Source organism: Carlito syrichta, unplaced genomic scaffold (assembly GCF_000164805.1).
Source record: "Carlito syrichta isolate Samal-C Ts95f unplaced genomic scaffold, Tarsius_syrichta-2.0.1 Scaffold308101, whole genome shotgun sequence".
Taxonomy (NCBI): domain Eukaryota; kingdom Metazoa; phylum Chordata; class Mammalia; order Primates; family Tarsiidae; genus Carlito; species Carlito syrichta.
The window spans coordinates 106,629-120,303 of NW_007252197.1; the positions used below are offsets into that span (position 1 = coordinate 106,629).

General features: G+C 49.6%; 1 protein-coding gene across 2 annotated transcripts in view; it reads left to right on the forward strand.

Annotated features, from left to right (window-relative positions):
• LOC103267307 (TGF-beta-activated kinase 1 and MAP3K7-binding protein 1) overlaps nt 1-13,675 on the forward strand; it is a 94,256-nt gene that overhangs the window by 9,786 nt on the left and 70,795 nt on the right. For both annotated transcript variants that reach the window (XM_008064904.2, XM_008064905.2), the window contains exons 2-7: nt 8,125-8,261; nt 8,627-8,780; nt 10,146-10,232; nt 10,766-10,904; nt 12,087-12,200; nt 12,899-13,010. In XM_008064904.2, coding sequence (XP_008063095.1) covers nt 8,125-8,261; nt 8,627-8,780; nt 10,146-10,232; nt 10,766-10,904; nt 12,087-12,200; nt 12,899-13,010 — 743 coding nt within the window. The remainder of the gene's footprint in view (nt 1-8,124; nt 8,262-8,626; nt 8,781-10,145; nt 10,233-10,765; nt 10,905-12,086; nt 12,201-12,898; nt 13,011-13,675) is intronic.

A 13,675-nucleotide genomic window follows, 5' to 3' on the forward strand; every position in this document is an offset into this window, starting at 1 on the left:
GGCGGGTCTCGAACCCGCAGACTCAGGCAATTCACTCACCTCAGTCTCCCAAAGGCGCGGGATTACAGGCTGAGCCACCGAGCCCGGCTTTTCTTTCTTTCTTTTTTTTTTTGAGTCAGAGTCTTACTCTGTCACCTAGGCTAGAGTACAGTGGCATACTCACGGCCACTGCAACCTTGACCTGCTGGGCTCAGGCAATCCTTTCTCCTTACCATTCCAAGTAGCTGGAACTATAGGCGTGCACCACCACACCTGGCTGATTTTTTTTGTTTATTGTAGAGATGAGATCTCACCAAGTTGCCCAGGCTGGTCTCGGACCTCTGGGCTCAGGCAGTCTTCTCACCTCTGCTTCCCAAAGTGCTGGGATTACTGGCATGAGCCACTGTGCCTGGCTGAAAGAGTGTATTTCTAATGTCAAATGGGCCCGTAAGTTGCTTGGGTGATATATATTTTTTACTAGAAAGTTTGGATTGATGAGAAAGAGTCAAGTCCCTAGAAGCCTATGTCTGTCCTTTGTGGGCGTTAGATAATAGCCGAAGAGATACTGTGATTGCAGCATCAATGGCAAATTTTGTATCGTGGGCGACATGTTTGTATTATTCGCCTCATGTTAGAGGATGAGTTAAATCCATATTAATCTCATCTGTAATCACAGACAGGGCTTGAGAAAATATAAATGTCTTTTTCTACCATGCCTTAAAACATCTGTGGCACTTTGGAGTGATGAATATTGACGTTTTGGCCCATCTTTTGAGGAGGAGGACATGGGATACTCCTGACCAGGGAGTTGCTTTTTTGCTTCTGCATAATCTTCTGTTTAATTTCATTCCAAGACTGGGTGCAGTGGCTCATGTCTATAATCCTTACGCTTTGGGAGGCCGAGGTGAGAGGATTGCCTGAACCCAGGAGTTTGAGACCACCCTGTGCAACTTGGCAAGACCTCGTCTTTACATTGAATGAAGAAATTAGCCAGGCATGGTGGCGTGTGCTTGTATTCGCAGCCTACTTGGAAAACTGAGGTGGAAGGATCGCCTGAGCCCAGGAGATCGAGACTGCAGTGACCATGATTGTGCCACTGCACTCCAGTCTGGGCAACAGAGTGAGACTCCAACTCAAAAAAAAAAAAAAATCATTCCAGCTGGAGGTAAGAAACTAACCCTGGGAAAGGAACTTCCTTGGAAGCATATTTGCCAGGTTATCTGAGGCCTGGGTGAGCTCCCTGGCAATGGGAATGTACTAATCAGATCTAAGACATTGGGGATGACTGGCAACAAATCAGTTCCTTGAAAACCAATGACTTCCCTGGCAATTAACTCCTCACCACGGCCCAGCCTTGCACTGCCCTCCCACCAGGCACACCTCTGCACGCGTATATACAAACACGGCATCAAGCCACTTTCTCCTGTGCTCATTGCAGAGGCCTCACTGGCCTTCCTTCTGTGCTTCCTTAAACCTAACACACTTTTTTTTCCACTTCAGGGTCATGCTGTTCCCTCTGCCTGGAAGGCAGCTTTCCTACTTTCTAGAAGGGCCACTGCCCCGTAGCCATTCAGTTCTGGCTCAAAGGTCACCTCCCCAGAGGTCTGCTCTTCTGACCACTTCATCTACAAGAGCTCTCCCCACCCCTCCCTGTCCCTTAACCTGGTATGTTTTCTCCAGAGCAGCATCCCACACTAAGCCTGTTTATTATTGTATTACATGTTTGAAGTCTCTCTCCCTGGCAGGGAGCCTTCAAACAAGGAGCTTCTCTATTGTTTTCTCTGTTGTGTCCCTAGAACCTAGAATAATGCCAGCCTCTTACAAATGCTCAGCAAATACTTGTTGAATATATGTGGTAATTATGTTAAGAGAGATATTTGTTTTACTTTAAAATGAGGCAGGTCAAGACAAAGCTAGGAATGATTTTGTGTTGGTGTGAAGCAGTTTTTCTTTTGGTGTTGTTTAATCTGAAAGTGCTAAAAATGACTCTTGTCCGGAGGAGCTGGGCAGAATCCCTGCTCTTACTGCTGGAATTCCTGCTCTTACTGCCGGTTCCTTTCCATTTGTAGGGTTCAGTTGTTTTTTCTGTTTTCAAAGTCTATTGAAAAGCATTAGTAGCTTTTCAGACCTTGTGGTGAAATCATGTGAATAAAAAAATAAATAAGTCCTCTAAAGTAGAATAAATAAGTCTAAAGACGTCCCATGTTGATGGGTTGGAAGACTCCACACAGTGAAGACGTCGGTTCTCCTGAATTGATCTTTAGGTTTAAAACAATTCCTATCAAAATCCCAACAATATGTTTTTGTAGATATAGACAAGCTGATTCTAAAATTTATATGGAAAGGCAAAGGAACTTGAATAGCCAAAACAATTTTGAAAAAGAATAAAGTTAGAAGAATCACACTAGCCAATATTAAGACTTACTGTAAAGTTACAGTGATCAAGAGTGTGGTATTGGTGGGGGACAGACATTGATCAACAGAACAGAATAACATCTAGAAGTAGACCCACACAATATGGACAGTTAATTTTTTTTTTGGGGGGGGGTGATAGGAGTTTCACTCTGTCACCCAGGCTGGATACCACCTCAGCCTTCCAAGTAGCTGGAACTACAGGCACGCACCACCACACCCAGCTAATTTTTTGATTTATTGCAGAGATGAGGTCTCAACAAGTTGCTCAGGCTAGTCTTGAACTGATGGGCTCAGGCAATCATCTCACCTCGGCCTCCCAAAGTGCTGGGGTTATAGGTGTGAGCCACTGCGCCCAGCCTGGACAGTTAATTTTTGATAAAGGTGCAGAGGTAATTTTTTTTTTGAGTTGGAGTCTCACTCTGTCGCCCAGACTGGAGTGCAGTGTAGCTGGAACTACAGGCGCGCGCTACCACGCCCGGCTAATTTTCGATTTATTGTAGAGATGAGGTCTTGCCAAGTTGCCCAGGCGGGTCTCGAATGCGCGGGCTCAGGCAATCCACTCACCTTGGCCTCCCAAAGTGCTGGGATTACAGGCTGAGCCACTGAGCCCGGCCAGTGCAAAGGTAATTTAATGGAGAAAGGCAAGTCTTTTCAACAAATGGTGTTGGAATAACAATATCATATAAAAAACTTACTAAACCTTCTGCCTTATATAGAAATTAACTCAAAATAGAGTACATATTTAAACGTAAAACTATACAACTTTTAGAAGGAAGCTGGGCGAGATGCCTCATGGCTGTAATCCCAGCACTTTGGGAGACTGAGGCGAAAGGATTGTCTTAGACCAGGGGTTTGAGACCAGCCTGGGCAACTTGGTGAGACCTCGTCTCTACAATAAATTCAAAAATTAGCCAGCATGGTGGCCCATGCCTGTAGTTCCAGCTACTTGGAGGGCTGAGGCAGAAGGATTACCTGAGCCCAGCAGGTCGAGGCTGCGGTGGTCATGAGCGTGCCACTGCACTCCAGCCTGGGCAACAGAGTGAGAGAGTGACTAAAAAAAAAAAACAAAAAAACATGCTGGGCTTGGTGGCTCAGCCTGTAATCCCGCGCCTTTGGGAGGCTGAGGTGAGTGGATTGCCTGAGCCCGCGGGTTCAAGACCCACCTGGGCAGCAAGACCATCTCTACAATAAATCAAAAAATCAGCCGGGCGTGGTAGCGCATGCCTGTAATTCTGGCTACGTGGAAGGCTGAGGCGGAAGGATTGCCGGAGCCCAGCAGGTCAAGGCTGCAGTGGCCAGGAGCGGCCACTGCACTCCAGTCTGGGCAACAGAGTGAGACTCCAACTCAAAAAAAAAACAAAAAAAAACTTTAGAAGGAAACATAGGAGATCTTTGTGATCTGGGACTGGACAAAGAGTTCTTAAGCATGACTCCAAAAAGCATGAACCATGAAAGAGAAACAGTGGATAAAATGGGTATAATCTAAACTAAAAACTTTGTTCTTCAAAAGACAGTATAAGTGAGTGAAATGCTAAGCTACAGACAAGAAAAAGTATTTTCTTTTTCTTTTTTTTTTTTTTTTTTGAGTTGGAGTCTCACTCTGTCGCCCAGACTAGAGTGCAGTGGCTGCTCCCGGCCACCGCAGCCTTGACCTGCTGGGCTCCGGCGATCCTTCTGCCTCAGCCTTCCAAGTAGCTGGAACTACAGGCGTGCGCTACCACACCCGGCTAATTTTTGATTTTTGATTTATTGTAGTGATGAGGTCTCGCCCAGTTGCCAGGGCAGGTCTCGAACCCGCGGGCTCAGGCAATCCACTCACCTCAGCCTCCCAAAGGTGCAGGATTATAGGCTGAGCCACCGAGTCCGGCTGAAAAAGTATTTTCAAATCACATATCCAACTAGGATTTTTATCTAAACTATGTAAGGAACTCTCAGGCACAGTAGTTAAGAAAATAACACAGTTTAAAAACGGACATTGCCGGGTGTGGTGTCTCATGCCTGTAATCCCAGCTACTTGGGGAGGTGGAGGCGAGAGGGTTGCCTGAGCCCATGGGTTTGAGACCAGCCTGGGCAACTTGGCAAGACCTTATCTCTACAATAAATTCAAAAATTAGCCAAGTGTGGTGGCATGCACCTATAGTCCCAGCTGCTTGGGAAGCTGAGGTGGAAGGATTTGCTGAACCCAGCAGGTTGAGGCCGAGGTGACTGTGATTGTGCCACTGCATTCCAGCCTGGGTGACAGTGAGAGTCTGACTCAATGAAAAAAAAAAAAAAAGGACGGGCTTGGGGGCTCAGCCTGTAATCCTGCGCTTTGGGAGGCTGAGGTGAGTGAATTGTCTGACTCCGCTGGTTCAAGACCCGCCCGGGCAACTTAGCAAGACCTCATTTCTACAATAAATCAAAAATTAGCCAGGCATGGTAGCGTGCGCCTGTAGTTCGACTATTCAAAAGGTTGAGGCGGAAGGATCGCCGGAGCCCAGCAGGTCGAGGCTGCGGTGGCTAGGAGCATGCCACTGCACTCTAGTCTGGGCAACAGAGTGAGACTCCAGTTCAAAAAAAAAAAAAATGGACTTAAAACTTAAGCAGGTACTTCATCAAAGAGGCTAGGTGAAAATAAGCACATGAAAAGATGCTTAACATCATTAGCCATTAGGAAAGTGCAAGTACACACTTCTTAGAATATCTAAATTAGAAAAAAGATAAAACTGCATGGTGATAAGGGTACAGAGCAGCTGGAACTCCTCTGTGCTTGAGAATGCAGGTGGTGCAGCCACTCTGCAAAATGGTTTGACAGTTTCTTATAAAGTGAAACATATACTCTCTAATACTAGATGACCAAGCAAGTAGTCTCACACCTAGGTATTTGCCCTAGAGAAATGAAGTTACGTTTACACAAAAACCTGTACGTGAATGTTTATAGCAGCTCTCTTCATAATTATAAAAAGCTAGAAATAGCTCCAGTGTCCATCAGTGGATAGATGGATATACAAACTGTGCTCCAGCCAGCCATGCAATGAAATATGATTGCAAAAATGAGGGACAGACTATTAATGCATGCAAGCAACAACTGGGGTGATTTTTTTTTTTTTTGAGTCAGAGTCTTACTCTGTTGCCCAGGCTGGAGTGCAGTGGCACGCTCATGGCCACTGTGACCTCAATCTTCTGGGTTCAGGTGATCCTTCAGCTTCAGCCTTCCAAGTAGCTGGAACTACAGGCATGGGCCATTGTGCCCAACTAATTTTTTTTTTTTGGAAGTAGAGTCTCACTTTGTTGCCAGGCTAGAGTGCAGTGGCACACGCACGGCCACCCCAGCATCAACCTGCTGGGCTCTGTCGATTCTTCCGCCTCAACCTTCTAAGTAGCCAGAACTATAGGCACATGCTACCATGCCCAGCTAATTTTTTGATTTATTGTAGAGATGAGGTCTCACCATGTTGCCCAGGCTGGTCTCGAACCCGCAGGCTCACGCAGTCCACTTGTCTTGGCCTCTCAAAGTGCTGGGATTACAGGCTGAGCCACCAAGCCCGGCCCAATTTTTTAAAAATTTATTTATTGTAGAGACAAGGTCTCACCATGTTGCCCAGGTTGATCTCAAACCTGTGGGTTCAGGCAATCCTCTTGTCTTCGCCTCTCAAAGTGCTGGGATTATAGGCGTGAGCCACCATGCCCTGCTTGGGTTGAATCTTAAAGGCATAATGCTGTGCAGAAGCTGGTCTCGGGAGGTGATATATCCTGCCTGATTTCATTTATGTGACATTCTTGACAAGATAGAACCATTATGGTGGGGAACTGGTCAGTGGTTGCCAGGGGCTAGGGGAAAGCATGACTCCACACAGGCAGCACATGATTGAATGGGGGGACTGTCACACAGATCTCTACATGTATCAACATTCATAGAACTGCACGCCCAGGCTAGGCACAGTGGCCTACTCCTATAATTCCAGCACTTTGGGAGGCAGAGGTGAGAGGATTGCCTGAGCCCATGGGTTCGAGATCAGCCTGGACAACATGGTGAGACCTCATCTCTACAGTAAATAAATTTTAAGAAGCCGGGTGTGGTGGTACATGCTTGTAGTTTCAGCTACTTGGAAGGCTGAGGTGGAAGGATCACCTGAGCCCAACAAGTTGAGGCTGCAGTGGCCATGAGTGTACCACTGCACTGCAGCCTGGGCGACAGAATGAGACTCTGACTCAAAAAAAAGAAAAAAAAAAAAGAACTGCGCGCCCAAAGGAGTCAGTTTCACTACGTGTTAATTTAAAAATGAAACAAACTCCCACACCCTGCAGAAGTATCTCCAAGGCGCAAAGTATAGAACTATTAATAAGTGTTAAACTAGATGAATGCAGCATAAAAGCAATTAAAATGAACCAAATTTGTAAAGTCACTCCCTGTCGATATATAACTAAACAGAAGGTAAAGTTTGACAAAGAAGCTTACCACAGGCTTCTTACATATCTGAGTGCAAAAGCCTACTGAAGTGATTTTTTACATCCTCTTTTGAAGACTGTTAACAGTAGCTTGTAATAAGTTGCACACATTATTTGTGTTCATTTAATATTTCAATAAAGCTGTCAATACAGATTTTAATTATTTTCCTAGAAATTGAATGTTGATTCTCCCAGTGTTTTGGTTTGCTCTAGTTCAACACGGTGGTCCTGGGAGTGCCCTTGTGAGCAGGACACAGCTTTCAGGTGGAAAGCCAGATGTGGGACAAGCTTTCAGGGAGAGTCAGGGGATCGCACCTGGGCCTCACGTCATAGCTGTTTCTGGGGCTTATCAAAATACAGATGCTCAGGGTGCTCCCAGGGAGATTTAGGAAATCAGAGTAATGGACATGTGTGGGCCAGGGCCTAGATTTTCTGTGTGTATGCGTTTAGAGCTCTGCAGTGATTATGCTGAACAGCCCGGTTTGAGATCTTATGGGGTAGAATGGGAGTCAGACACAAACAGGCTGGGGTTATGGAACCAGGATGCACAGGGTACACAAGAGGGCCGTCAGCCAAACCTGGAGAGGGTTGTCCTGAAGGAAGACTCCCTGAAGGTGGTGACTTCTGAGCCAGAGTCCTGCGGGATGTGGAGAATTGCTAGGCAAGAAGAAGGAGGTGTTCACCTGGAAGGAAAGTGCAGGGGATGGACAGGGCAGAGAAGGATGTGGCAGGGGAGATGCACAATGACACCAGAGTGGTGAAGGCTCCAGTGCTAGGGAGAGTGATGGAGACTAGCCTCTCCAGGCCAGGGCCTAGGCCACCTGGATGAGAATCATTATGCCTGCCCACAATGCAGATATCCTAGCCCTGTCCGGATTGGACATCCTGAGGATGGCAGTCTGCAGTTTAACCAGTGCCCAAGGGATTCCTTAGCACTATGCAGCCAGAGCTCCTACAGTGAGAGGCGGCACCCCCAAAGTTTCTGAGCAAGGGCTTGTTTCCTTTATGTATGTTTCCACTCGCATGCATAACATCAGTGCTTCCCAGAAGCCCTTGCCCAGCCTTGCATTTGGGAACGCTGGAGTCCATTCCAGGTTTCCTGGGGAACCAGTGTGCGGACTAGCCATAAAAACAGCAAAGTTGTCTGTGGGTATCTGTTCATGCCAGCGTCATTTTTTGCCAGAAGGACCCTTCTGTGTGAAGTTCCAGGCCTGCTAGGTTTTTGTTGGAGGAGGAAAAGGTGAGGTGGGTCTGCCTTGGGGAAGAGGTGGCATGTCATAGCTTCCTGGTGTCCTTCCCCAGGAGCAGCAGCCAAGCTGGACGGATGACCTGCCACTCTGCCACCTCTCTGGCGTTGGTTCAGCTTCCAACCGCAGCTACTCTGCTGATGGCAAGAGCACTGAGTGCCACCCACCAGAGGACAACTGGCTCAAGTTCAGGTGTGTGTGCTGGCATTGCTTCCCTGGGCACAGGAAGTTGGTTTGCAAGCGAGGAAAGGTTCCTATCTTGTAGTTGTCTCATATTGGACTTGCCAGTGAGGTGTGGCCTGTGGGAGGTGGCATCCACTGCTGTCCCTTTCGTAGCTGGACTTCAGACTGGCCAAGGGCCTGCTATATCAGGGGTTTAGGTGAGCGTGGGGAAGAGGGCATCTGGGAAGGACACTGCCCCAGTGAATTGATGGCCAGATTGGGACGGTGCCTGGGCCACAGTTTCTGTGTCTTTGGTCTCCCCCAGTTCCTTTCCCTCTCTCTCTCCACCTCTGACCTTCTGGTCTCAGGCCCCCTTTTGTCCTCTCCCCTGCCAGGAGTGAGAACAACTGCTTCCTGTATGGGGTCTTCAATGGCTACGATGGCAACCGGGTGACCAACTTCGTGGCCCAGCGGCTATCTGCAGAGCTCCTGTTGGGCCAGCTCAGCACTGAGCACACTGAGGCCGATGTGCGGCGCGTGCTGCTGCAGGTAGTGGTGCTGGGACTGGCAGTGACCCAGCCAGACTGTGGCCCCCAGCCCCTAGAACCTGGGCCTGTACCTGTAATGTATTACCAGGATTGGGCTGAAGACCCTCCCCAGGAGTCAGGACCAGGCAGTGCATAGCAGGCCTTCTTGACTGCCGGGGTGGGCTCTGGGGGAGGTGCTGCTGGAGAAAGGAGAAAGAGGAGTTTAGGGACATGAGCTTGGACAGAGTGTGCGATGGAAGCAGAGCAGAAATGGTAGGAATGGGGTCACTTAGAGCGACCCCTTCCTCCACTGAGCCAGGGGCTACAGGCATCCTTGGACATTTGGATGAAAGTCTGGCCTCTCATGTCTGCTTGGCTATGGCCCTCTGTCCAGTCCTGCCTTTCCACTTGCCACTGTTTAGGGCTTTCTTCCTGGCATCTCCCTTAGAGCATGTAGGAGACATGGTTTCTCTTCCTTTTTTTTTTTTTTTTTTTTTTTTGAGTTGGAGTCTCACTCTGTCGCCCAGACTGGAGTGCAGTGGCCGCTTCTGGCCACCGCAGCCTCGACCTGCTGGGCTCTGGCGATCCTTCCGCCTCAGTCTTCCAAGTAGCTGGAACTACAGGTGCGCGCTACCACACCTGGCTAATTTTTTGATTTATTGTAGAGATGAGGTCTCGCCAAGTTGCCCAGGCGGGTCTCGAACCCATGGACTCAGGCAATCCACTCACCTCAGCCTCCCAAAGCTCTGGGATTACAGGCTGAGCCACCGAGCCCAGCTGGTTTCTCTTCCTTGAGGACAGTGGTCCCAGCCTTTTCCTGTCCTTCATTGCCTCAGGACTCTTATGCCAGTGATTCTCAGAAGATCCCACACCCTGGGATGGTGTCATTGTCACCAGTGTCCAGGGTCTCGTGGAGTTTGACAGAAACCTCCCAGGAAGAGGTCGTAGTAATCATAAGAGCTGTCTGCTGTTGGTCTGGAAGTTTCTCTGAACCAGGTGCTGTGCTGAGTTATTTTACTTTGCTCTCAGAACAGCACTTATCTCCGTTGTGCAGATGAGGAGACGGAGGTGGCAAAGCCAGAGTTCACAGCCAGGTATCCTCTTCCAAGCCTGTGCTCTTAGCGTCTGCACTGTCCTGCCTCTCTGATCCCTCTACAGTGCCACCTCTGTGGCGCATCAACCCCCAGGGGCTGAAGGGCTTTGTCAGAGATGGTGAACTTCAGGAAACAGTGGATATCTTGCAGTGCCAGGTAGGAAGCAGAGTGTGTGTCAAGCCCACGGCACGTCAGGACAGTGAATACCATGAATTTGCTGCTATCAGTAGGGGGCATTTTAGCATCAGATAACAGTTGTGATTTAAACCAACCCCTCTCCTCTGACCCACTAGGCCTTCGATGTGGTGGAGAGGAGCTTCCTGGAGTCCATTGACGATAGCTTGGCTGAGAAGGCAAGCTTGCAGTCCCAGCTGCCAGAGGTTAGTTTCCTTGCCCACACCCGGGGAGGCAAGTCAAGTCTTTGCCAGGAGCAAGGACTCATTTGCTTTGTCACTCACAGGCTGTTGACATAACTGGGCCAGAACAGCAGGTTATGGTGACAGTTCCTGATGGGGACATTGGTGGGTGGCAATGGGCTTGCCCTCGAGGAGCCTGCCTGGACTGCTGTGGGCAGCATCACTCTTATCTCAGCATTGGGAGGGCAGTGATGGACATGAAGAAAGGCCTTTCCAGGTCCTTTGATCCCAGTCAGTCTACAGCCTTGTCACCCACCTGCTCACATCACCCACCAGCACTGTCAGGGCCAACACCTGTGTTCTGGTCCTCTGAGTTAGGTCATCTCTGGCTTTCCTGGGAGAACCTTGTCCTGGAGTGGCAGTCCAGGCTTCCTCTGTTGTGCCAGAGGCCATCTGTCCCTCCTCCAGGGCCTTGGATCCTTGCTCTTAAAAGGGGAGAGGGTTGATACGATGATACTGAGACTGTCCTGCCCTGACCCCTCTGTGGTGGGTTGTAGGGTGTCCCTCAGCACCAGCTGCCTCCCCAGTACCAGAAGATTCTTGAGAGACTCAAGGTGTTGGAGAGGGAGATTTCAGGAGGGGCCATGGCCGTCGTGGCTGTCCTTCTCAACAACAAGCTGTACGTCGCCAATGTTGGTGAGCTGCCCCCCTATCCTAGAGCGGGAGGGGTTGCGGGAGAGGCAGTCAGCCTCATTTGGCAATCTGCTTCCAGACATCTAAGATACTTTAGGCCCATAGCCTCCTGAGGCCGCTTGGATACATTTCTTTCTCCACTGCGATGTCTCAGTCCCAGCTGGAAGGGAGAGAGGAGGGCGTGGGAGGCAGTCATCTTGGCTTGTGGTCCTCACTCTGCCTCTCACTTGCTTTGCATGAGTCGCGTCCCACTTCTAAGTGGCCTCGGTGGCTGCTGCTTCCAGAAGAGGTTACCTGGCTGGGGAAGACCTCTTGGCATCCTTGTGAGCAGCTATGAGATAGGGGGCTGGGCGACAGGGATGCTGGGATTTGTGAGCAGGCCATACAGGGTACAGATTACTGTAGGAGCTCTAGAAACCCCACTGACGATGCCTTCCCACTCTTCCTCTTTTCTTTAAAATTTCATTATGGACAAATTTTCAAAATATAAAAAAACAGAGTGGGGAGTAGTTAACCAACGTTCACATGCCCATCCCACCCCCAGCAGCTACCAGCTTGCAGCCAGTCTTGTTCATGGCCCTTTATCCCATGTTACTTGAAAGCACACCCCAGACACTGTCATGTTATCTGTAAATATCTCAATATGTCTCTCTAGAGAAAGATGGGTTTTTAAAAAAATTAAAATCATAGCCGGGCTCGGTGGCTCAATCTGTAATCCCATGCCTTTGGGAGGCTGAGGTGAGTGGATTGCCTGAGCCCACGGGTTCGAGACCCGCCTGGGCAACTTGGCGAGACCTCATCTCTACAATAAATCAAAAATTAGCTGGGCATGGTAGCGGGCGCCTGTAGTTCCGGCTACTTGGAAGACTGAGGCGGAAGGATCGCCGGAGCCTAGCAGATCGAGGATGCGGTGGCCGGGAGCGGCCACTGCACTCCAGCCTGGGCGACAGAGTGAGGCTCCAACTCAAAAAAAAAATCATAATCCTATGATTACCCTGTAAAAGTTTAACCTTATTCCTTCATATCACTGTTACTGACTGGTGACCCACTCTGTGGTCTGAACCCATCTCTGCTTTTTCATGTATTTCCATGTGCGCATTGCATGTCTTTCTCTCTTTGTCTTTTCAACATGTCCTGTTTTTGTCTGTGCTTAGTCTATGCTCAGCTGCTCCCATTCTGCCACAGGTACAAACCGTGCGCTTTTATGCAAGTCTACAGTGGATGGGCTGCAGGTGACACAGCTGAACGTGGACCATACCACGGAGAATGAGGATGAGCTCTTCCGCCTTTCGCAGCTTGGTGAGTGGAGAAAAATGCATGGCCAAAGGGTCAGTGGGAGTGGGGGGCTGACCTCCATAGACTCACCTTGTGCCTGCTTTTGGTGGCTGCATGGAGGTTTGTAGTAGAGGGACTAGGGCCCTGGCCTCTGGAATCAGCCTTCTTGGGGTTGGATCCCAGCTCTGTGCTTCTAGTTGGTGATTGCAGCTTGCTGCAGTTTTCTGTGCCTTGGTTTCCTCATCTGTGTAATAAGGATAATAGTGACCTACTCTGGGTGTGTGAGGACTAAAAAAGATTAATACGTGTAACGCGCTTCCTGAAGTACCTAACCCAAAGGAGGTACTCACTGTTACTGGTGGAGTCTGAGAGAGGCCACAAAGTCTGAGATTCCAGCTGCTACTGAGCCACTCCTCTCTACCCAGGGAGCTCCAACAGACATGGGGCACACGGTGGGGCAGGCGCAAGCCAGCTTGCTGCTCTGTGCTAGGCGGCACTGGGGTGCACATGGACGAGGGCTGAGGGAGGGGCTGTTCTGATAGGATGGCGACTGGACTGAGGAAATTGGGTTCTCAGGTTAGCTGCTCTCCCAGGCCCTGGAGTTGGCTTCACTTCCTGTTCAGCGGGTCCTCATTGCCTTCTTTCCATGGCTGTGTCTCTTTTCCCTTGCTTTTGTTCTTCTTTTTGAACAAGAGGGGACCATCATGTTCTCCTTCTGGTAGGTTTGGACGCAGGAAAGATCAAGCAGGTGGGGATCATCTGTGGGCAGGAGAGCACCAGGCGCATTGGGGACTACAAGGTCAAATACGGCTACACTGACATTGACCTACTAAGGTAGGTGCCAGCCTGGTTGCCCCCCGCCCGTGTTTGTAAGACCAGAGGGTTTGGGGCAGATGCAGACAGTAGGCTTCAGTGACACAGGTGCAGTCTTGCAGTCCAGAGCCAGGAAAATTCTTCCTGCCTCCCAGAGAGGTTAGTTTGGGGTAGGCCCTGGGCCCCCCAGGCCAGGAGCTGAGCCCTGTGGAGCTAGGCTGGCAAGGGGTCAGCCGAGGGCAGTAGCCAGTGCCACAGAGCCTGGCAGGAGAAGCCAGAGTTGGTATGAGATGCCTGGCACACAGAGGGACAGATGGACCAGCCTGTTGGTCGGTGCTGCCCATGGTTAGGGCCATGGCAGAGGAGTGAGGAATTGTACATTTCCCTCCAAGGACACCTCCCTCCTGGTGTCACCCAAGTGCCCATTACAGCAAAATGGGCAGTGATAATAATGATGAGCATTTGTTGTGCCAAGTCTTTGCAAAGCTCTGTACGTACGTTGTTCCTTTCACTCCCTACCGAGGTCCCGTGAGATAGGAACTGTCATTACCCCAAAAGCATTTTCATAAGAAGAAACAAGCCAGGCTCGGTGGCTCAGCCTGTAATCCTGCGCCTTTGGGAGGCTGAGGTGAGTGGATTGCCTGAGCCCGGGGGTTCGAGACCCGCCTGGGCAGCAAGACCTCATC